Source organism: Crocodylus siamensis, chromosome 5, assembly GCF_052110815.1.
Source record: "Crocodylus siamensis isolate JL-2025a chromosome 5, ASM5211081v1, whole genome shotgun sequence".
Lineage (NCBI taxonomy): Eukaryota > Metazoa > Chordata > Crocodylia > Crocodylidae > Crocodylus > Crocodylus siamensis.
The window spans coordinates 207,067,071-207,091,277 of record NC_143399.1 but is presented as its reverse complement, the minus strand read 5'-3'; the positions used below and the strand labels follow the sequence as shown (position 1 = coordinate 207,091,277).

Here is a 24,207-nt window from a genome sequence, read left to right as displayed (position 1 = left end):
CCCCACATGCCCCTTTGGCTCTGGTGCCTCCCTCGGGGCACCGAGACGCACCCGCCACAGCCCTGCGGCTGTGGGATCCTGGGGTCACGGCTGCTCTGACACGGCCACGGCCGCCCCCGACAGCTCGTACCTGCGGCGCCGCCGTTCGCCGCTCGGGCCCGAGCCGGCCGGATCCCGCGCGAGGGCGCGCAGGCAGCACGACGGGACCGCGGCAGGGCTGGCAGGGTGCTTTATTGGCCGTTTCTCCTCGGCTGCAGGTCACACACAGAGGGCAAAGAAACAGTATTTACAGTGCGTCCATATAAATATTTCCAATGTACATTTTATACAGGGGCGGGGGCGGCCCGGGGCTGCACCCGCGGCTGGGAGCCTGGTGCCTGCTGCCGGCCGCAGGCGAAGCAGAGCCGCCGTCTGCCCTCGAGCCAGCTGTGCCGTGCCGCGCTGCCCACGCCGGGCAGGGGCACGCTGATGCCAGGCTCGGCAGGGAGCCAGGAGGGCAACGGCCCGGCGGACAGACGGACGCAGGCAGTGGGCTCCTGGGGCCACGGGCCCGTCCACCCGGCTCTTAGCGGGCACAGAGGCTGTGGGGGAGCAGGGGTCCCTTTACGGTGCGAGGCAGCGGGTCCAGCTCCGCGGCCCCGCAGCGACAGCAGCATGCACGCAGCCCGGCGCCGGCCCTGTCGGGGCTGCAGGAGGGCGGAGGGGAGCTCGCGGGAACCGCCCCCCCACATCGGCTTCGGGGAGCTTGGAGGAACTGCCCTTTCGTACCTGCGCAGGCAGCGCCCATGGGGCTGGCCCCTTGTACCGGCTGGAGGGGGCAAGGGAGGCTGCAGAACTGCCCCTGCACCAGCTGGGGGGCAGCTCATAGGAACCCCCCAACCTGATACTGGATACGGGGGTGCTCGCCTCCCCGCTCTGAGCGCTGGGGACTCGGGGGGGCAGGCAGCCTGCGCCCCCATCTCCAGGCAAGGACCAGGGCTGCCTGCCCTGGGGACATGCTGGGGCTACCGGCCCCCAGCGCCTAGCCTGCGCCAGGCAGGGGGGCCTGTCGCCAGAGCCAGGCCCCGGGCCGCGGGGCGGGCCGGGGCAGCTAGTGGGGGCCAGGGCTGGCGCTGAGCTCGGCAGCGTTGTTGTTGGCGTTGGCGTTGCGGCGGGGCAGGCTGGGGGTCAGCGCGGAGAGGGCGGCGTCGCTGGGGCAGCCGTGCTGCAGCAGGATGTCGGCACACTCCTGGCTGCCGGCGCGCTGGGCGTACGCCAGGGGCGTCAGTCCACGGGCGTCCCGGCTCTTCACGTCCACCCCGTACTGCAGGGAGAGAACCGGCGGGTCAGGCCCGGGCAGGAGTCGGGCTGGCTGCGCAGGGCGGGCGGGCAGGGCACGCGAGGGTGCGGGGTGGACTCTGCTACGGGGATTTCACTGGTTTCTGGGCTGTGCACGATGCCCCCCGTTTCTGCTCCACATGTCAGCGGGGTTTAAGCCTCCTCCAGAGGCGCTGGGGGTGGGGCTGGGCTGGGCCAATGCTCCTCCTGGCACCAGCCCCGCAGGGTCCCGGCTGGAGGGTCTTGCCCCCGCGCTCAGGCTCAGCCCCCTGCTGCACTGGGGCAGGAAGGGATTCCCCCCCAGGGCTGTGTCGGGGTGACTGTGTCGGCTCCGAGGTTGGACGTGGGGTTTGTCTGGGCTGGTTCGGGTGGGGCTGATCCTGCCCTAAGCAGGGGACTGGATGTGACCCCACAGCTCCCTGCCAGCCCCCCAGCTCTGGGAGTCTGCGACTGTGAATGGGAGGGGGCTGCAGGGGCAGGCGGGCCCGGGGAGGCATGGGAGGGGGTGGGCAGGTGCCGGACAGGGCTCACCCAGATCAGGAGCTGCGTGAAGACGACGTTGGCCATGGCGCAAGAGAGGTGCAGCGCCGTGCGCCCATCGCCGTCCCCGTAGGTCTCGTTCACTTCCTCCTTGGTGCCGTGGGCCAGCAGCGTCACCACCAGGCGCAGGTCGTCCTCCACCACCGCTCGCAGCAGCTGCTGCCCCAGCGGCACGTCCGACGGCGGCAGCGGGGCCACGAACAGCTTCTGCTCGTACTTAGCCCGGATCCAGCGCTCCTTCTCTTCCCTGCCGTGCGGGCGGGATATGGTCAGGGGGGGCCATGCGGGCCAGGGCCCGGCGTCCCATGGCCTCTCGTGTGCACACCCATATGTGCAGCCCCGTGCACACCCCGGCCCTCGTGCGCACGCTGCCCTGCACGAATGAGTCGGCCCCGGTGGGCACGCACGCCCCAGGGCACAGGCCGCCCCACCAGTGCCCGCGGTGGACGTGGCCAGACGGCCTGGCACAGCTCTGTGTGGGCCGTCGGCGGGGCCGGGGGCGGTGGCGGTGCCGGGGACCGCGGCGGGCGTTATCGCGGCTGCCGTCTCGCCGGCGCACACAAAGGCCGGGCGGCCGCGGGGTCCCGCCGGGGCCCGGATCGATGTGCGCCGCAGGCCCGCTATCTGCTCCCATTCTATCCATCTGCCTGGGGCGGGTGGCGATCAATACGCGCTGCGGCGCATGCTCCCTGCCGCCGCCCCCTGACCTGCTCTTATCCGCTGATAAGGCCGCAGAATGGGCTCTTGTCGGGATGACTGACAGGCGGAGGGGACCGGCGAGGCCTGAATGGGACGCACCCCAGGGACCCGCCGCGCCGCGGCACCGCGGCCAAGCTGTCACCGTTAACCCCTTCCGCCCCGCAGCCGGGCCAGCTCGCCGGCATCAGCCTCCGGACCGCGGCGCTGCGCCTCACCTGCTGCTCTCAGGGCCGGGCTTGGGGTAGCCCTCGACGGCGCCCTCCCAGACGGCGTTGGCCAGGGCGTTGCCGATGGCCGTCATGACGGCGAGCAGCTCGCCGGGCCAGTCGTCCAGGTCCAGGGAGCGGACGCGGGACAGGTGCGTGCCCAGGTTGCGGTGGATGCCGGAGCACTCGATGCACATGAGCGCGCCCAGGTTCAGGCTTGCCCAGTCAGGGTCTGGGGTGGCGATGGAGGGGGTCAGCGCAGAGCAGGGGCCCCATCCTCCCCGTGCCGTGCTCCCCACCCTGGGCACCCACCTCCCCAGGAGCCAGGGACCCCACAGCAGGGGCCGTGGGGGTTCAGGGAGCGCAGAGCCCCGGGGGTCCCAGGCACGAACCCCCCTCCGGCCCCCCGCACGGGCGGACTCACTGGGTGCATCGCAGTCCACGCAGAAGCTGTTGCCGCGGGCGGTGCGGACGGCCTGCAGGGCCAGCGCGTCGCTCTGGCTGCCCAGCCGAGCCTGCAGGGGAGGCAGCGGTGCCGGCGGCATCGGTCACGGCTGGCGGCTGCCCCGGCCCGTCGCCTCCCATCACCGTCCCGGCAGTGCCGCCTGCCAGGCAGCTGCCAGCGCCGCGCGCCGACGGGCACCTGACGGGCGGGCGCGGGGGGGGCGACGGGGCAGGTGCTGGGGGGGGGCAGGGGGCAGGGGCTGGCTGGGGGGGCAGGGGCTGGCTGGCGCGCTTGGCCCCGTACCTTGTTCTTGCTGCTCTCGCAGCCCTGCAGGCTGGCCAGGATCTGGCTCTCGATGGCCTGGACCCACAGCTCCCGCTCCTCCGCCGTCGAGGCCTCGAAGAGCCACGTCTGCCCCGTCAGCGACACGATGATGAACTCAAATGGCTCATCCGGCTCTGCAAGAGGAAGAGAAGGGACGGGTCACTGCAGGGCACGGGGCACTGCGCTGCACTGCACTGGGGTGGGATGGGGCCACTGCACTATTTGCCAGGGCCAGGCCGGCCATGATGCTCACTGCCTCCCCTGGCAGGTCAAGCCCATCACCCTCCAGGCTGCCCAAGCCATGGCCCTGGACGCACGAAGGGGCAGCACTTAGCCCTGCCATGCTGAGCCCCCCGGATGGCAGCCCCCTCTCCATCCAGGCCAGCATCTCCCTCTGCTCTGGGACCTCCACATATCTCAGCAGGTGCCTGCCTGCATGGGCCCTAGAGAGGCCCGGGGTCCCTGCCCCGCTCCCCTAATCCAGGGCAAGGATGTGAGCCTGGGGGTGGGAGAGTCTCGGGCTGGGCACAGCACAGCAGTGCTGGGGGGGCGCTGAAGGGACGACGGCATAGATAGAGGGACAGCAGTGCCTAAGTGGCACACCCAAGGGCACACAGGCAGTCAGTGGCAGAGCAGGGCCATAATGCTTCCCTTCGCGGGCTCTGGCAGGAAGGGCCCGTCACGGGCCAGGCACAGGGTGGCAGGAGGTGGCAAGTGTCCCCCTGGCCACCCCCTAGCCCGTGCAGGCCCCCATGGGTGCAGCGCTCACCTTTTATCACCCAACTTGGGGCGTTAGTGCTGTGAACGACTTAACTACGCGGGGCTTGAATGGAATGACTAATAAACGTTATGTCACAGCACACGCTTCAGCTCATAGCAAAATGATTTGTAATTACCTAATTAGCGTTATGCAAATAACACCCTCATCTCCATAATGTGCCTTCCCAGCTCTCTATTAAAAGCAGGGAGCCGACTGCGCAGCTCCGGAGCCGGCGGGGAGGCCGAGGGGCAGCCGGGGGGGGCAGGACAGGGCAGGGCTCGGATCTGCTTGGCACTGCAGCCGGGGGGGGTCCGTGTGCCCTGACCTGCCAGCAAGGACCAGAGACGCTTGAACGGGCTGCGATCTCACCCCTGGCCCTGGCACCCACGTTGCCGCTGGCTCCGGCAGCCCATGGAGGTGGCGGCCTGGCTGGGTCCACAGCCCCAGCACCCGAAGCCGCTGGGGGCCGCAGGCCGGGCTTGTGGATGCAGCGGAGGCTGGCCCCGCACGGCTGAGCTGGCCCCGACTGCTGTGTCTGGCCTGGCTTTGCCATGCTCCAGCAAGAGCAGCCGGGCCAAGCACCCCCAGCTCGGCCCAGGGCCTGGGTGCCAGACCGTGGCGATCACCACCGCATGCCGGCAAAGCCTGGCTGCAACCCCTGTACCGTTGGGGATGCACCAGCCCCGTACCCCCAGCGCGGTCCCCAGGATGCAGCGTGGGGCGATCCCAGCCGGCCCGCGCAGGGCCGCGGGGCTGGTGCGGTCTGTGCAGCAGCCTGCGAACGCCGGTGGGCAGTGGAAGCGAAAGCGCCAGCCGCTCTCCTGATGATGTTTTGATGATGTTTTAAAGACCGAGCGTTGTGAAGGGCAGCTGCGGAGCGCGGTGCGAGCCGGTGCTGCTAATGGGCATTAACCCCGCGCCCCCCCAGCCTCCAACGGGGGCAGACTCAGCCGGGTCGCGGCCACGGGCCGGCCACGATTAGCACGTGGCGGCCGGCGGCAGTGACCGCAGCTGTGAAATTAGCACGAGAGTCTCCCAGCGGCGGGGAGCGCCAGGGGCTCCCCACTGCCCGGGGGGCTTGAATTCCCAGCACTGCGCAGCGGGGTTGCACCAAGGGGGAGCAGGGCCTGGGCCCGGATGGCATCACCGGGGCTTCTGCCTCAGCACAAGCATACGCGGGGCGGTCGCATGCCCAGCCCGCAGCAGGGTCCGCCGCGCACACTGCCACGGCCACGGCCCCACAACCCTCCTCCTCCCGCACCCACAGCCCGGCAGCCCTCTCCTGCTTGCGCCGGCACCCTGGGACGAGGCACCCCGCGCAGGAGCGGGCACGGGCGTGGAGCCCAACACGTGGGGCCCCAGCTCCTCCGACCGGCCAACGGGCCAAAGGAAGTGCGGGGCAGCGCATGCACGCCTGCCCGGTGGGGCCTCGGGCTGGCACCAGGAGCGGAGGGCAGGGCGTCCCCAGCCCAGGGTTATGGGGCATCGCCTTCCTCCTCTGAGGCTGGGCCGGGGCCGGGGCCGGGGCCTTGCGAGCTGCCAGCATTTGGCACGGTGATGAGGTGTTTGGGATATCAACAAATTAGCAGGCATTGGGGAGCGGAGGATGCAGGCGCCATCCGTAAATGTCAGCTCGCTGCCTCCTCATTTTGCAGATCATTAAACCCAATATTCCTAACCTGTATTAGTGTGGCGGGGACGGGCCCCTCCCCACGGAGCCGCGCGCCCGCCGCACTGCCATGGAGACTCCCGCCGCGCTCCACCCTGCCCAGCGCCGCCGGAGCGCCGCGGTGCCCACGCACCTGCCCGCACGGCCCCGGCGCCCAGCGCCAGCCTCCGGGGTCCCTCGAAGGCTGGGAAAGCAGGGGCACGGGTGCAGGGTCCCACTGGGATGTGCACGTGCGCATGCACGAGGAAAGGCACGGGGCCCGTGTGCACAGCCCGTGCCGAGGGGCATCCGGGAGGGGTGAGGAGGTGTTGCCTCCAAGGGCCCTAGGGCAAGAGGCGTGTGCAAGGGGCGGGTCAAGCTGCGGGCACCAGGCAGGCCACGGGCACGTGCCCTGGGGGTGCAAGGGTTGTGTACACGCGCAGGTGCTGGGGGCACATCCGCAGGGGCGGCTGGAGCCAGGGGGCAGCCCGGGAAGGCCAAGCTGGGCGCAGGGACCTGGGCACCGGCTGCCGGGCTGGGGTGCAGCGAGCGAGAGGCCCTGGCTGCAGCTCCAGGCGCGGGTGCCCCGAGCGGCGTGTTGGCAGCTGCCAGCCCCAGTGACGGGCTGAGAGCAGCTCAGCACGGCGCTCCCAGCCCCCGACGGCCCCGGCACCAGCATTAATCACGGCCGTCGCCCGGCGCAGCTCTTCACTGGCCATCAATTTCCCGGGGGGTTTCAAACTCAAAAACAAAGACAAAAGCGCGTCGTTGGCCGCCCCGGCGAAGCCCATTACGGGGCTGTCAGCTTCTCGCCATGCACCCTGCATCACTCTTTAAGCACATGAGAAGTTCATTATCCCCGGAGCTGTGGCAGCCATGGGGGGCTGGCCCAGGGAGCGTCGCAACGGTGCCTGCCTCTACCCACATGCAGCCGCGCACCCCGCCTGCGCCCCTGGCCTGGCTGGGCGCCACGCGGGCCCCCGAGGGGCAGCACGGGGCTTTCTCTGGACACCGCAGGGAGCAGAGCCGGGTCCAGACCAAGGAGCCCTGGCCTGCCCCGGTCCCCCATCACCCATGGCTGCAGCATCCTGCCGGGGCGACGGTCCACGCCGGGCGCTGGGATGCTCCCCCGTAGCCGGCCGCCGACAGGCTGACGCTCGCAGACAGCCCCCGGCCGCGCTCGGCGGTTTGGTGACGTTCCCTAGCAGCCCGATGCCGCCACGCTTGCCATAGTTTGTTGATGCTCCCTAGCAACCTGACACAGCGCTCTCTTTAACATGCGCCCATGTAAAAAAGCAACAGCTCGTTTGATTTATGATACTTCAGAACAACTAAGATTCAATTGCTCCGCACGTCCCCAGCTCTGATTACCTCCTAAATGAGATAAACTGATAGCAATTTATCCCCAGACCTCACCAACTTTCCCAGGATGCTAACCTGAGACACTGGCACCCAGCACGCATGGCTGGCTGCCCCCTCCCGCACAAGGGCCGGAGAGCGTGCGGGGGGAAGGGGCAGGGCGATGCACGGCCGGGGCGGGGGAGCATCCTCCTGGTCCCCGCGGATGCCCGAGGGCAGAACCGGCCTCCTCCAGCTGCCCCCAGCCGGCCCGAGGGGCGTGCGGGGTGCAGGTTGGTGCAGGGAGACTGTCCCCAGAGGTGCCTGGGAGCCCAGCTCAGAGCCACGGGCCGGCCCTGGCTGTTGCAATGCCCGAGCAGACACACTCGCTTCTCCCTGGGCCGGCTGGGAGCAGGTCCAGGTGATGCTATAGGCCCAGGCTCATCCCCAAATCCCTTGCACACAGCCCTGCTGGGTGGGAGGGAAACTCCTGGAGAATCCCGGGAGACCCGTCGCCTCCCGAGCGCTTGACTCGGGCACCCAGGCGGGGTCCAGGCAAAGGGAAGTGTGTTCAACCCCCAAACCAGGGTTTAAAGGAGAGCATTAAACCAGCAGCTCTGCTGCAGGGAGCCACTGGACACTGCGGGGCTGCTGGCACGGACCCCCACTCAGGCTCCCACCGCTGGAGCTGGCAGGGAGCAGCCAGCAGTACAGGGCTGTTACCTCCGTGCTTACCAGCCACTGCAGGGGCCACGACGCACACCTCGCCATGGGCGTGCGGCTGTGGGGAGCACTGGGGTCCGGAGAGTTGGGGTGCAACACCATCCTGCCCCCGTGGCCTGTCCCCATCCCTCCCGCCATCCTCTCCAGCTGTGTGTGTTCAAGCCAGCTGGGCTGCCTCCTCCTTCCCCGCCACGGCCCCTGGGCACTGGCAACAGGAGCGCCGAGCGCACCCCCCTGCTCGCCATCCTGGGCCTGATGCTGCCCTGGCCGTGGCAATGGGAAGCAGGGATGGATGCAGAGGGTGCTCAGCGCTCGCTGGCTGGCCCGTGCATGCAGCATAGCCCACTCTGGACTGGGCCTCGGTGACCCGCGCAGCGCCCGAGTGGGCTGGGCTCGCCGTGACCGCGCAGGAGGTGGTGCGTGGTACAAGGCAGGGTCAGAGGGGCCAATGTGGTGCCAGGCGCAACAGGGCTAGTGCTGCATCAGCAGCTTCCTGCGCAGGCACCACCAGGGACCACCGGAGAGACGGGGCGGGCAGGGACACTCAGGGCACAGCACTGCCTCCAGTCCACGTGCCAACCGCAGCCTCACTCCAGGGCTGGGCACCGAAGTCTCACCTTGCTGCAGACCCCAGCCCACGTGGAGCCCCCCACGCCAGGCACCGGCCGTGCTGGCATTGTCCGCACTGCCCGGGGCATCGAGGCCAGATTCGGAAACCTTTGTCTGCCACCCGCCGCACCCACCCAGGCCACCAATTCCCCGCAGCATCAAGCCACGGGCCCCTCTGCTCCGAGCTCCTGCCCTCCGGAGAGCCACCTCCCCAGCACCGTGCAGAGACGACCCCCGCCCGCTCCCCCGATGCCCAGCACCGCTCTGCACTGACCCCATGCCCACCGCAGAGACCGACGTCCCCTGCCTGCCCAGACGGCACCCTGGCTTGTCTGCGGGGCTTGCAGGCGACTGTCGCGCGCTGCACCGCATTAAGACCCATTCAGCGGGTCGGTGATCATCTTAACCCAACAACTCTGACAGCCGCGTGCTGACAACTTCTCTCCCCAGGCGCTCTGGGCCGCCGGCAGACGTCACCAGCACAGATCTCACATCCTTGGGATTGCTGATAAAAGAACTGAATAGCCCCGGACCCCGAGCCAGCCCCAGGAGACGCTGCCTGCTGACCCCTCTCTGTTAACATCTGAGCCTGCTTTCACTGCATCTCGCACGCGCCTCGCTAGTGCAAGGAGCGCGCGCTTCCTCCGCCGCGTCACGGCTCTGAGTACAACCACGGCAAACCTCAAAGCTATCGTGGGCGCAGCTGACCCAGAAACGGACGGTGAAGTGGGGAACGCTAATGCAAACCGGAGCTGTGGCCGGCAGCCATCCCCAGCACCTGCCTTCCAGAGACAGGACGATTACGCTGGGAAAAAAGGCTTCGTGGTTAAAAGTAGATGTGAAGGGAGCAGTCAGACATGAAAGCTGGCATGGAGGGGAGGTCCAGTGCAACAGACCCAAGTGAGAAGGAAAACATAGAGGTGACTGATAAGGGAAGCTAAAGGAAGCACAGCTTGATCACTGGCCAGTGGGGCTAAATACAGTTATGGGGACTGTAGGATGCAGACAAGGGGGTCAGACATTAAAGCCTCCAAACTGATGGCTTGGAGAAGGCAGACGCAGATCGCCCGCTCTCCCCGACTCAGGACACGGGAGCTCTGCATGGAGCGAGGAGGAGAGCGACGTGCCACTTGCGCAGGGTTTCCACACACGTGGGAGCCGCTGGCAGAGGAGGCCGTTCAGGCCTCGACCTTTGCAGGCGGGACGCAGGATGGGCCACGAACATCCCTAGTGACTGCGCTGGTGACGGCGATTCTGGGAACGGACGCTAAACCTTGTCACGCATCAGGGTGCAGAGATCAGTTTCGCTACTGGAAACTGGGGCGTTAAGTGGCAGACTGCCCTGCCTCGGTTCTCACGAGCTCTCGGGCTCTGTCCTGAAGCAGGCAGGGCTCTGTGCACGGTTTTGGGCAAGACAAGAGGAAAACTGGCTCCCTGAAACCGCCGGCCTTTCTGCAGGGAAACCCAGCCTGCGTAGCCCGCGTGGCGCGGACGGGCAGAGGCGCGAATCCGCAGGTGATGGGAACGAGGATCTTATGGGTTGCGTCTGGCAGCTGCCTCCCAGGGGGCCGACGTCAGGGGCTCGACCAGCTGATCCCCGAGGTCTCGCCCGACCCCGGGGCTCCACGACCCGGGGCTGAGACGCAGGCAGCGCAGCTGCAGCCGGCGCTGGGGGAGCGGGGAGCCGGGCGGTGGGCTCGGGGGGCCGCCCAGCTGCACGACAGCCCCTGCCTACCTTCCGCGGCTGCGCTGGGGCCGTCGGGCCGGGTCGTCCCCGTGCTCTTTTTTCTGCGGTGTTTCTTCCTGTTCGCATGTGGGGACGGAGGCGGCTCCAGCTTTGGGCTGGCAGCGTTGGAAATGTTCGGGCTGGAGCTGAGAGACTCTGCCGTGCCGTTAGCTGGAGAAAGAAGGAGAGAAGGCAGTGAAGGGCGATGCCTGACACCTGGCCCCACTCAGAGCCCCCCGCCCCATCACCCCCACCCAGACCCCTGCCCTATTGTCCCAACCCAGAAAAGTGTCCCACTGAGAGCCCCCCGCCCCATCACCGTGAACCACCCAGAGAGCCTGGCCCCATCCCCCCGGCCCAGACCTGTCCCATTCAGAGCCCCTAGCCCCAACACCCAGGCCCACCACCTCGGCCCAGACCCCCCGGCCCCACCACACAGGGATGCCCCCGGCTTTGGGCCACCAGAGCCCCTGCCCCACTCGGAGCTGCCAGGCCCCGTGGCCAAGCCAGCTTTTGACGCCCATCCCCGTCTCCCCGGATGTTGCACCCACAGCCATGGGGATGCCCCGGGACCCCCGCCCTCCTTGGGACCCGGCTCTGGGGCAGCTCTGGCCGCGGAGCCCCACTACCCCGCCGCAGCCGCCTCCTGCTCCGGGGAGGGGCCGGGGTTGCCGCACAGGCGCCCGCGCAGGATGGTCTCCGTAGGCTCCCGGTACGGTGCTGAAGAAGCCGCATCCCCAGCAGCAACGCACCAAATTTATCCTCAATCACACTGTTCCTTACAATTAATAGCAGAATTAGAAACAATCAGGGAGCTGCCTAATTACTGTCAATTAGAGCGCGCTAATCAAGCTCCGATCACACACACACACGCTGCCGCTGCACTCACCATTAAATGTCAAATTTCATTAGAGACCAGCAACAAAATCAAAAGCCTGACATTCAATTTCAGCGGCGCACACGGCGCAGGCTTCCAATCAGCATAAAAATGCAGACTCCGGGGAAGGCAGCGCGGGGCACAAGTCGCTCCACTGTTAACCCTCTCCGAAAGGCGTGCCTGCCCCGCCGCCCGCCTGGGTCCTGCCCCTGCCCTTGCCCCTGCCCCGGGGCCCGATCCCCGACTCCACGTGCCGCAGGAGCTGGAGTCCGGAGGCAGGCAGCGGGAGGGGCCCAGGAGCCCTGCTAACACGGGGCAGCGTCCGGGCAGGATTCGAGGGAGCTGCATCCTGGTGGTGGCTCTGCCCGGGACCCCACGCTGCTCCCCGCCCCCCCCCCACCCCCACCGCACGCAGGCCGTGCTCCCTGGGGCCGGGGCTGTGGCTCCTGCCCTGCGTGCAGGGCCCTTGGCAAGGTGGAAGGGGTGGTGGGGCCGTGTCCTGAGGGGACAGAGACCTGGGGAGCACGCCCGCGCTGCTGGGACACCTTGTCCCATTGCCCCAGAGAAAGGACAGGGGCTGGGCAAGACCTTCCCTGTCTCTGGCCCTGCTGCGGATGCAGGCGCCAGCTGTGCGCTCCTGCTACCACTGCCGGGCCAAGTTGTTCACCCAGCTGAGAGTCGCAGGTACGACAGCACAGGGTGGCAGCTCCTCCCTGGATCCGAACTCACCGGCTGTCCTTGCTGCCGTAGCCGGCTCACACAGTGCCAGGATGCCGAGCCAGAGCCCCGGGCATGGCGTAGCCAGGCATAAGGGTGTGGGGACACAGTCCTATACTGCACGTCATTTGCACCCAGGGCAAAAACTGCCTTGGAAAACATCAGAGGTAAAAGCGACACTGGGGTAAGCATATGTCTGCATTATCCTGGGGTAACTGCCTCTGCCAGGGGGTTTTCCTGGATGCCAGTACCCCTTGTGACCTGGCCAGTGCTGGGGGCTGCCCCTGCCCTGCCCCCCCAGGACACAGCCTCCTGGGAAAGATGCTGCATGAGCATCACGGGTGCAGGGAGCGCTAGCATCTGTCTGTTTGGCATCCCGGGATAAAGTACAAACCAGGGCACAACAGCTGCGTGTCCAAGCCCACTCACGTAGCAGAGCAGCTGTCCGCGTGTGCAGCCTTGCCCCGACCTGCTCGTGGCTGTGAGCTGCGTGGCCCCTTGGCTGTCCCGCCGCTCTGAGCCTGCAGGCTCTGGGGACTCGCTGCTCTGCATTTATGCAGCCCCAGCACCTGCTCCTGCACCTACAGACCTGGGGCAGGGGCCTCCAGGCTGCCTCGGCCGTGCTCTGACCCCCCTTGCCAGGGGCCATGCAGCCCTGGGTCTGGCATCGGGCCCGGGGCCGGCATCCTGGGTGTCAGGTTCCCTCCCCGCCTCGTCTTGCGCACGGGGAGGGAGATTAGCCCCTTCCCTGCTGGCGTCCTAGCGAACGCACCCAGCATGGGCAGAGCGAGAGGCGCCGGCAGGAAGGGGGTCATAGGCAGAGGGTCCAGCCCTTCCCCGGACGTCTCACTCTGGTGCAAGGAGCCAGGGCCGGAGCTGAAAGCCCCCCACGGTGCTCCTGGGGCTGGTGCCCGCCTGCCCACCCGGGGACCTTGCTGAAAGCAGCCAGGCAAGCGGCGCCCGCGGCACCTGCAGCGCGCTCCACCTGCCGCGGCACGGGGCAGCGTCAGCCCCACGTGCCCCCTTCGCCTCCGGCCCTGGGCGACGAAACACGGTGCAGGAGCTGCCAACCCACAGCACTTCCCTGCCCCACGTGTCACGGCCAGGGCCGGGGGCACGGTCCTGGATGCCAGTGCCAGGCACTGCCCCTGGCCCTGAGCCCCCAGCCCCTGCCCCTGGCCTGATGGGGGCACAGACAGCACCAGGCTGAGCAGCGCTGGGGCCTGGGAGACCCCAGACCCGCCTCCAGAGGCCACGGCCTCGGCAGGGGACGCAGCGTTTCAAGCACTCCTGTACTGTGCAAGTGCAGCCCCCGGCCCACGTGAGCTCACGATACCTCCCTGCCCCGTGCGAGCGCATAGTGCAACATGCCCTGTGCGAGCGCACCATCAGAGGAGGGGGGTGAAAGGACCGGCAGAGGCCATCTCGTCCAATCCACAGCATCGCACGCCCCGTGCGAGCGCACAGACCTTGCTGCCGCAGCCGGCACGGGGAAGCGAGCCGTTGGGGCTGGGGGCGGCCTCAGGACCCTGGAGCAGGCGGTCCCCCGTGCCGGCAGGGTGGGACCAGATGGGGCAGGGCCTGAGCCAGGGCCCACCGGGGCAGGGGTGCGATGCCAGCCCTGCTCCCGTCCCCGCGCTGGCTCCTCCAGAACCGGAGCCGAAGACAGAGCCAGAGCCGGCCCCGCCGGGCTCCGTGTCCGAGGAGAGGGGGTGGGCGGGGGCGCCGGCACATCGCCGCTCGCCGGCTGGCTCGGAGCTGCGCCCTCGCGCTCGCTGCCGCTGCCGGCGCTGCCCCATCAGCAGTAACAGTCTGATTAATTCGCTTCCAGCAGGGAGCTGATGGGGCCGATGATGGAGGCGCTGCACCAGGCGCGCCGAAATTGATAGTTTTTCACAGTTACAAATGAGGAGCCTCCTCAGCTGCAAATGGCGCCGGCACAGTCGGACTCCGGTAATGATCATAAAGAGGCTCTCTTTAAACTGCGAAAGCCCCTGGGACCGCGCGGGGGGGCGGCTGCCGCGCTAATGAGAACGACAAGGGGGCGAGCAGGCATGGAAATGGCTCCTCCACTCTTGATGTGCATTTAACTGCTTTTTTAGTGCGGCGGCGGCAGAGCCCGGCACGCCGGAGTGATGAATGCAGCACAAAAGCATTTATTTTCCAATTCGGCAAAGTGGCTACGTTGGGAAATGTATGAATTATTTTAATTCACTCAACTGTCCTGAAACAGCAGAGACGGGGCGCGCGCGAGGCGGGGGGAGGAGGGGGCCGGGCACCGCCCCAGCCTGCGCGCCAGGCGCACGTCAGCCGTGCTCGGCCGCTGTCCCGCCACCCGCCCCGCGTGCCCCATGGCAGGGGAAGTCCTGCCGGGAAGTCTCTCTGCCCCCTCTCTAGTGTGGGAACCCCCAGGGCCGGACTCTGCATTGCTCCTTGCCGGTGCCGGCAGCGAACCGGGGCTGCACACGCTACTTACGGGGGTTCGGGCAGGCGCCGGGGCCAGCCACGGCCTCGCTCCACTGGTCAGCGCTGGAGACAGAGTAGGAGCGCTGGTGCATGCCGTCCGGCTTGGAGCTGAAGCCCACCAGGTTGATGCCACTGATGGAGCGCTCCGAGTGCAGGGAGGTGCTGCTGGTCGAGTGCGGGGCACCTGCGGGACAGGGACAGGGACATGCTCAGCTGGCGCCAGCGCCACCGCCGCACCCCCCACCTTTGACTCGTCCTGCTGGCACCTGGCCGAGGAGGCCCAGCCACCGGCCACACACACCGTCCTCGAGAACACGGCCTGCCCCCAGCACCCCTGCCAGGTGCCCAGCATGCACACACATGCCCCCAGCACCTGCCGCTGGGCACCTGGATGTGCATGCAGTCCCCGGCACCTGGACACGCACACAACCCTGGGGCACATGACACACAACCCCAGCACTGGTTCTGTGGGCACCCGGACAACCCCCAGCCCTGCCCAGCTGGGCACCCAGACACAAAAACAACCCCCTGTACCACCCAGCCGCACACCTGGACACACACAACCCACAACCCCACCCCGGCGGGCACCTGGACACAGGCACCCAGACATGCACCAGGCCAGCACTGTCCAGCCGGGCACCCTGCCCCATTCCCCTCGCAGGGCTCCCCCAGTCCGCCCGCCAGGCCCCTGCACGCTGGGGCCCCTGCTTGTGAGCGGCTGCAGCCAGGGGCCCCATGCTGCGGGAGGCGGGGGAGGGGGGACAGCTCCTGGAAGCAACCCACCACCTGGGCTGCATTCAGGGACCGAGGCCCGGGCTGGGGCCAGGCCCTCCTCCTCTGGCACAGCGCGAGATCGGTGGGCGCAAGAGCCCGAGGGGTCTGAGCGGGAGGCATGAGCACGCATGCATGGCCGTCCAGGCCAGAGACCCCCGTTCCTCCCCCAGGCCAGGGCAGGAGGGCAGGAAGCCTGGGGCACCGGCACCGTCCTTGTTCTCCAGCTGAAGCTGCTTTTCGTTTTTCTCAAACCCCGCTGGCCCCGCAGGGCCCCCGCGCCGCGACCGGTGTCCTGCGCTGCCCGTGCAAGGCGCGCACCTCCGGCCCCCAGCTGCAACAGAGGCTGCAGCCGCACGCCCGGGCCTGGAGCCACGACAGGTTCCCCATTTCCTGGGCTCCGGGACGCGGGCGCCAGCGGAGGAAGGGCCCGGCGCCCAGCCTGGGCAGCGCGGCCCGCGGCGCTCATCGCCCGGAGCCGCCAGACTCCCCACCCCACCGGTCTGCTGTGCCAGGCCGCCTCGCCCGCGACCTCTGGGCCTGACCTCCCCCAGGGCCAGCGCTTCCCCTCCAGGCGAGTCCCCGGGCACCGGCCCCGGGACCCACCGACCGGCGCGTGTGCTGGGAGCCCGGCTGCCGCAGGCTCCCCCCCCTCCCTCCCTCCCCGCGTTCAGCGCCACAGAAACACGTGTAAAACCATGACACTGACTTTGCCTCTAATTAGCCCTTAATTTACAAGACACACTCGGAAGGGTAATTAGCTGGCGCTCTGCTCCTGACTGCCGCATCCATCTCCACTCGCCTCCGTACGGGAGGGACGCCGGCTGCCGCCCGGGCAGGGGGCTGCTCTCCTGGGACGGGGAGAGGCAGGGTGCTGGTGGCACTCAGCACCCAGAGCACCCATCCATCCATCCACCCCACGGCGCTGCACGGGTCGCCTGCAGACAGGGCGCTGTGCCCCGGGAGTCGAGCTCCCGCAGGGCCACGACCTGAGATGAGCCCCCACCCAGGGCAAGGCGCGGGGCAGCCGAGTCACATCCCCCCCAAAGACCCCACTGGGGGCCTGGGGGCTCCCACGACCCGGGGGGCTGCTGCATCCTCAGCCCGCGCCCCAGGTCCCAGCTGGGCAGAACCAGCTCCTGCATCAGCAAGGGGGGCCGCGTGCTGCGTAGAGGGGTCCCTGCGCCTTCCCGGCGACGCGAGGAGGGAGCCACAGGGAGTCTGGGGTGCAGCCCGGGATGGAGCTGGGCTCGGGAAGGCGAGGCTGGGGCCGCTCTTCGGTCCCGGCCTGGGAGCGATCGACTGTCCCCTGGGCCACGAGGGGAGGGGGCTGCGACCCAGGCTGCACGCCTGCCTTGCCCTGCACACGCTGGCCCCCAACACCCCGAGACTGGCTGGGGGCTTCAGGGAAGGGCAAGGGGACCCCGGTCCCGGTCACCGTCTGCTTGGCGCCAGCCGCAAGCTTGCTGCCCCAGGGCTGGCGGGGAGGGAGGCACCACGCGGCTGCCGGAGGGCCCGAGGGCTGCGGGGTGGAGCGGCCTAGGTGCGAGGCCAGGAAGGCAGCGCGGCTGCACCGCGCCGGGAACAGGAGGAAGCGGGAAGGCCGGACTGGAGAACATCCGTGCGCTCCACCGTGACCGCCGCTGCGGGAAAGGTGCTGGGGGAGACGGGCGTCAGGCCAGCTGGGACCCTGCCTGCAGATCCAGCCCCCCGGCAGGCGGACGGCTGCTCTCGTCCTCTGGGAGCTCCCCACGGGGCTCGACACGGTCCCCCAGGACGACCCTCTCACCCGGCAGAGGTGGCCGGGGTCCGAGGCCCCACGTCTGTCTGGACAGGGTGTGAGCCACATGCCAGGCACAGGGGAAACACCCCCCCCAGCTCTTGTGGGGGCTCAGGGCCTGCGCCCGCCGCGTGGTGACGCAGGCAGGGGACAGGATCGGGGTGACATGAAAGACATCCGTGTCCGCGCAATACTGGATGCTGACTCCAGAGGGAAGTCTACCAGCAACGAGATGCAGAGTAACTGTGATACAGATGGAAAAGCGCGTGGGTGCAAACACACCTCACTCGGCCCCAGTTCGACTAGCGAGGGGGTCCGTTTCCAAGCCATTGCTTAGGGCAGCTGCTGTCACGTCGCCCTGACGAAGTCTGAGGATGGTAACAGGTTTTGGCGGGCATCCAGGTCTCATCAGGATCTTCCATAAGGTGCCTCTGTTGATTGCAGCAAAGGCCTTCATCAGGGCAATGGAGGCTATGTAAAGATCTCAGCGTCACCGGTGGCAGCTGTCTAGCAATAAAGATCATATCTACTGTCCCTCTGAGAGGTCTGAAACCACCCCGGGACGCGAGCAGACCCTCCCCAGCGAGGAAGTGAGTCTGTTGAGGAGAACGGGGGCAAGGACCTTCCCAGCTGCAGACAGGCGTGCAATGCCACGATAACGGCTGCAGTCCGGTCCATCTCCCCTCTCGAATACGGTGACAGCTCTGGCTCCGCTCGAGTCACTGGGGGGTCTGCTCGTGGATTTGGACAGGACGGTTTGGATGGGGTGATGCTGTCCCAGGCAGGGCCCGGGCTAGATGCGATCTCTGGGGGTCCCGTCCAGCCCCATGGCTCCGGGACGCTACGATTCTGTTCCCAGATTTGCACAAGGATGATGTGTAGTTGCCAAGAGCTTTTTTCCACCTCGTGTACAAATTGCAGCAGGCGGTCCATCAGGACCACGTGTCTCGTTGTGCTTCACCTGCTCAGTGGCTTTCAAGGTCTCTGGAGACGCTGGTGGACGGCAAGGTAGTCCATCACGGGGTGGTGTGGAAGGGCTTCAAATCTTGGTTCAGGAGCTCTTGCAAGTGCTGCTTCCACCGTGCGCTGATGGTGGAGTTGCCTTTAAAGTGTTGTTCCACCCTGGGACGTTGGCGGGGCGGCTCCTGGTGTGCTTGGCCTGCAGCGTGCTAGAGAAACCAGATCCTGTGGCTGCTGGCAAACTTTTGGATCTCTTTTGCTTTCTCCCCCCACAACATACTCGTTTGCTCTCGAGTTTTCCTCTGGTCTCAGCTTTAATGTAGCAACAGCTGTGCTGCTTCTGTTGGGAGCCGACACCGTTCTGCCGAGCTTCAAAGGTTCCCCTTTTCTCTCAACGAGAGCTTGAATTTCTGTATCGTTCCCCTCAAACCAGTCCTGACGTTTCTTGGCGTAGAAGCCTGGAGATGCTTCGCGTGCCTCGTGGATGCCTCTTTTGCGGCTCTCCCTGTGATCAGGGCCTCCCCCGGCACAGGGGAGCTCATCCGTGGGGCTTGAACTCGCCGTAGGGCTGGGACGAGCTCCTCCAGGAGCCTAGAAGCAACACTAGACCCCCTCCCCTTGCTCTCCCTGCAACAGCAAGGTGCGTTTCTGGGACCTGCCCTACCTAACACGCAGCAGCAGGCCCATGTGTGTGCGTGCGCATGTGTGCAAATACTAGAAAAAGGCATATTAAAGCTGTACTAACTCAGACACTCCACAGCACATCACCCTCCTTCCCCAGGGCTGAGGACGAGAGTGCGCACGCACACAGCAGATGTTCATTGCACCCTCATGACACCACTACAAGATGCCCTGGCGAGCAGCAGCTACAACAGCCGGGAACACGAGACCTGTTGCATGGGGCCGCAGGTGCTGGAGACGGCCTTCCCCCTCCTCCCCGTGCAGAGGGGGACGAGTCTGAGCCATGGCTCCTTGGCTCCGGGGGTCTAAGGTCACAGCCCCTTACCCAGAGAGCAAGACTGAGCTCCCCACGGTCCATGGCTTTAGGGTCAGAGACCCGCACCAAGCAATCAGCAACACAAGCCGTTCCAAGCCCGGTTTAGGCTTAATGCTACTGCACCGTGTCCGGCATCTGCAGCCACCTGCACAACGCGGGCTGGGCGCGCGGGATGCGGCCAAGCCAATGATCTGGATTCCCAGGGGCTGCTCCCAGATGGCATAAAGCTAAATCTCCCCCCAGGCAGCTTCCTCTGCAGGGAACTCCTCCGGCCCTTCAAGCCCAACCAGCACTTGGTGGAGCAGGTCCCTGGGAACGGTACCTCCAAACTGATCAAGCCGCTCAGGTATTCATGGATAAAGCTGACAGAGACGCTGTAGCTCCGGGCAGAGTCCCAGGTCTGCGGTGCCCACGGTCCACGCTCGCTGCTGCTGAGTGCAGCGCTTTACATGTGGCTGCCGGAAACGCACACAGGACTGGAAGGGGCTTCGGGATGCGTAGAGCCCTGTCCCCGTCTTATGGGGAGGCCAGAGTCGCTCTGCATCAGTGACCTGCCTGCGTGTCCCTGCGCTAGATCCTATGTGTCCTTCTGCTTCGCTGATGAGAGAGATGCTAAAGACAGCAAAACCCAGAAGCGATCATGGGTGGGGGGGAACCACCTAGAAGCCACCCAGGTCACAAGGATTCCCTGTTTGAAAGGTTATCGTGAGGCCCGTCACTTACCCAGCTCTCAGTCCATTTAACATGGGCCACGCTGACACGGTGCCATCCTTGTTTCCAAAGCAAACTGTTGTATACAGGCACGTTGGATGCCTGACAGAAGTCAAAACTTATTTTATACTCATAGCTTTATCAAAAAGACCCCTCAGAACATACCAAGGGTGACAGGATCCATGTCCCATAAACCGATGTTCCCTTGGCATCAGTTACTTTTCCTCTCTAACTCTTGATTAGTCAAGTCCTGTAGCAGCCCTTCCATTATTTTGGCTGGGACTGAAGTCAGGCCGAGAGCAATTGTTACCTGGATTGTCTCATCCACCTGCTTTAACTATTGGCACAACATTAACTTCTTCAAGTCCTCTGGAACGCTGCCCATATTCTAAGGTTTGATAAAAGTACCATTAACAAGCTAGAGAGCTCCTTGGCCAGCTCTTCTAAAAGTCTTGGATGCAAGTTATGCACAGCTGGTGATTAACATCTGCCCAACTGTGGCAGCTGCTGCTTAACATCATTTCTAGTTACTGTTGGGATGGAAAGTGTTTTGCTGTTGACCTGTCTAGAAGCCCATTGCTTTGATGTTCCTAAATAGAGAGGAGAAATACCTGCCGAGTGACTCGGCACCTCTGTTTTATTGTTGGTATCGAGTCAGGGACTTCTCCCTGTGCCCTTTTGATAACTTTCTCTTGTAGAAAGTGGATGTCTACTAATTACTAATCAGCTTCTCCATTGTTCTTTTTTTTTTTTTTTTTTTTAAATAACTACCCAACATTATCTCGAAGCCCGACTGCATGTCTAAGTAGAGAGGCCTTCTGCCCTGACTGTGGCTTCTAAAACGTGGGGTGAAATAGTCCCAAAGAGGATCATTCCTGCTTTCCTGGTTTAATTTTTTTCTCCCGGCTGATCTGGCTCATCCTTGCTTCCAGGGTCCTGTTAAAGTACCAAATACACAGGGCTGGTTCGGTCTCTATCCTCCGCACCCACAAACACGACCGCCCTGAGATCACCTGCCCCTGAGCTCCTGCGGGGTGCTGGCTCTGCGCCCCCCTGCCAACCTCGCTGCAGAGGCGGAGAGGATAGGGGTCCTGCGCCTCTGTCTGTGCTGAGCTCCAGCGTCGGGTCTACAGGCTTTGTGCAAAGCGGAGGGAAGGCCCAGGCGGGCAGCGCGAGCCCCCCAGGCTCCAGACCCCTCTTGCGCAGTACAGAAGGCACGGGCCCTGGGACACGACCGAGGGGACTGAGGCGAGCCCATGGTGGCAGCGAGTAACCCTGCACTCGCTGCTGCCGGCTTTATGCTCCCCTGTGCAGCACCCGACACCGGCCACCCCTAAACCACGTGGACCTCGTGCCCGAGCCCAGCGATGGTAGCGCCTGGACCAGCAGGCAAGCGGAGGGAGTGCTGCTGGGGCCGACGGGCCGGGAGGCAGGGACGCTGGCTCCCGAGCCGGAGGCACCGGGGTGGCTGCAGAGGCCCCTGGTCCCAGGAGGCACTTTGCACACCCGCCCTCCCGCACTTCCACGCCAAGCCCCGCTCCCCACCCCCCCACTTCTCCGCTCTTCCTCCCCCACCCCCGCACTTCCTCTGTGGCCTTTCCCCCTGCACAGCCCTGCCGCGTGCAGCTCCTTTACTGCTCTAACAAGTAATAAGCGTAGCAAGTCCCAGTAATTATCTCTAATTAGGGTTAGTGATTATACTGTTGGATTGGAGAAAATCAATCTCTGGTTTCCCATCAGGGAGGGCGGCAAGAGCTGAGCGGGGGCAGAGGCAGCAGCTCCCTCCCTCCCGCGTGCCGGCTCCTCCTGCCGAGCCGCCCCCCACCCTGGCTGCTGGCAGCCCCCCGGCATGGGGGCGAGCGCAGTGGACGGGCGGATGGACGGGGACCGTGGGGAGGCCCTGCCCAGGGCCAGCGTGCCCACGGCAGCCCGGCCACCGCGTCACCGATGCGCACAGAGGTGCATGAAAGCGCGACGCAGGCGCACCCCTTGCAGGCCCCGTGCGCTCGTGCCCGGGGGAGCGGGCCCTCCAGCTGCCATGCCGGGTGCCAAGCAGTCAGGCTCACGCTGTGACGCACGAGTCCTTGCTTTGGGGGCTCTGGCTCGCCTGGAACGGCCCGTGCCTGGAGGGCTCAGTGCATGATAGCCCGGGGTCCCCAGGGCTGGTGGCAGCTCCAGGCACTTTGTGCCCGAGCCCCCTCCCCGTGGGCTGCTGGCAGCCGGGGCTGCCGACGCAGTTTGCCACTGGAAAATAAATGAACACGCAACGGAGGGGGCCTGTGCATGTGTCGGAGCAGAGTGACACCTCGGAAAGCTATTTCACAGAGCCGTGCAGCTGGAAAGAGCAGCAGTTCCCCCCGCTCCGGGGGGGGAGACGCACACACGCACCTGAGTGTCAGTGCGATCGGCGCAGCATGGGGGGACGGGCTCACGTGCAGGCTGACAGGCTCACACGTGGGCCAGGCAGGGTCTCCAGGGCCCAGGCCACAGAGGCACCACGACCTCCCCGGGAATCTCCACGCAAATCGCAGAAGGCAACGCGTGGCAACTGCGCCGGGGCCCGCTCTGCCTCCACGGGCCAACCCCCCAGAAAACACCCCTCGCCCTGCATTTCACCTCCGATCCCCAAGATTTAGGAGCCTGCTAAGAGACAGACAGTGACAAGGCAGGCGTGACTTGCTGGGACCAGCGGAGAGTGGCTGGACCAGCCCAGCAGAGAGGGTCAGACCCGGGCTGTGGCACCCACTTTCCGGGGCACAGCAGCGATGCTGCCAGGCGACGCGGCGGTGCCCTGCACGGAGCCTGGCAGGGCTTTCTGGTGACTCCCAGGGAGGGAAGACCTCCCCCGTCCCCTCCCGTGTGCACGCACACACCCAGCGTGCAGCCTCCCGAGACAGCAGGCTTACCGGAGCACAGCACGTCTGATCCTGGGACGGCATCACAGGAGCCGGAGCTGCCGGTCACGCCTGCTGCTGCGCTCTCTGGAGCCCCGGGGCCCAAGGACAGCAGGCAGAGGCCACGAAAGCCCTGGCCAGGCAGACAGGTGTGATGGGTCCTGCAGGCTCCTTGCAGAGCCTCAGGCGCGGGCTCGTCTGCTGCAGAGGCCACGGTGAGGCCTGAGATGATCCTGCCTGGAGAAGCAGCTCTGGGACGGACTCGTTCAAACCCCAGCTCTGGGTCCTGGGACTCGGGGCAGCTTCCCCACTGGCCGCAGAACTGGCCGGAGACACAGGTCTCGACTTCTTGGCCCCTCAGGAGAGCCATGGCCTAGCACCATGGAGCCAGGCGAGGTTGCACTGTCCAGGCACCAGCGGTGCCTGCCCAAACGCTGAGAGGCACCAGGAGGCTGAAGAAATTGGGGCTGAACAGGGCGAGCGTGGAAGCGCAAGCGTCGTTTACCCGGTGCCGCGGGGTGGACTGCACAGGATCCTGGGCTGGAGAGACGAAGAGAGCGGCTCAGCCTGAGCGGGTCCAGGGAGGGACCCTGGCCAGGCCTGCGGGAGAGCTGGGTGGTCCCGCTGCAGCTGATGCAGTCGCTTGACCAAGCCCCTCGAAAGAGCCTGGCCCCGGTCCCAGACTGGGACCTGCCGAGGGGTTCGCCGTACAGGCCAGGCTCCACGCTCCCTCTACTCCCCTCGCGCCTGGCTGCAAAGTCACCGCACCCGCACGGCTGCAACGAACCCTGCGCCCAGGGTGGCGCGCGGCAGGCAGGGACGCGGCGGCGGGTGGGGAAGGGCAGAACAGCACCTTGCGCGGGAGCGCCGGGCTGGCCGGCACCGCACGGGCACGGCCCTCGGAAGCAAGCGTACGGCTCGCGGCACAGCCAGCAGCGCCCGCGCAGCACGGGGGGCGGCCCCCTCCTGGCGCCCGAGCCCCAGCGCTGGAGGGCGCCGGCAGCCCGGGCCACGCACGCCTGGGTGGGGCGCGGGAGGCAGAACCCCGGGGCCGCCTGACGCCCCTACCCCGGTTATCCGCGCCGGGGGTGGCGCCAGTGCCGGAGCAAATGCCCGCAGGATGCTGCTCATTGCAGCGACCCGCGGAGAGCGCGTGCAGCTGCACCCAGGATGGAGGGGACAGCGTGCGTCTGCGGGGTCGGTTCCAGCGCCGCCCGGTCCGACTGCGCACGCGGGGGGTGAACGGAGCCCCCCCGCCCCAGCCGGCACCGTGGCAGGGCGCAGCCGAGACCTCCCGAGGGGCGACAGCACTGGGCAGAGCCGGGAGGCGGAGGGGCAGCATCGCTGGCTCTGCGGGCCCCTCCGGCTTGCACTGGGGCTGGCTGACAGAGGGGCAGGAGGGGAGTCCCGAGGGCACACCCCAACCCCCGCCCGAGCCTGGGTGCACCCCACAAACCCCCTGCTGCCAGCGGGGCCCGCCGCCTCCCAGCCCAGCCGCTGTCCAGGTCTGCCCTCCTGGACCCGAGCTCCCCTCCTGGCACGCGGACGCCCGCCCAGGTCCCGGGGCGGGAGGGGGGACACAGGCTGTGCCCTGTCCTGCAAGCCAGGGTGGACGGTAGGTCTCGCGTCCCGCCCCGCGCGACCCAGCACGGGCTCCTCTGCCTCTCTCTTCCTTCCTCAATGTCATTGTCCCCCACGG

At 66.6% G+C, this 24,207-nt stretch overlaps 1 protein-coding gene across 2 annotated transcripts in view; it reads right to left on the bottom strand.

Annotated features, from left to right (window-relative positions):
• Positions 1-214: 214 nt before the first annotated feature.
• AGAP3 (ArfGAP with GTPase domain, ankyrin repeat and PH domain 3) overlaps positions 215-24,207 on the bottom strand; it is a 111,453-nt gene continuing 87,460 nt past the window's right edge. For both annotated transcript variants that reach the window (XM_090048040.1, XM_090048039.1), the window contains exons 12-18: positions 14,406-14,579; positions 10,345-10,506; positions 3,511-3,665; positions 3,187-3,277; positions 2,772-2,994; positions 1,849-2,104; positions 215-1,303 (exon numbers count right to left, since the gene is read on the bottom strand). In XM_090048040.1, the coding sequence (XP_089904166.1) occupies positions 1,091-1,303; positions 1,849-2,104; positions 2,772-2,994; positions 3,187-3,277; positions 3,511-3,665; positions 10,345-10,506; positions 14,406-14,579 (1,274 nt within the window). In that variant the 3' untranslated portion in view covers positions 215-1,090. The remainder of the gene's footprint in view (positions 1,304-1,848; positions 2,105-2,771; positions 2,995-3,186; positions 3,278-3,510; positions 3,666-10,344; positions 10,507-14,405; positions 14,580-24,207) is intronic.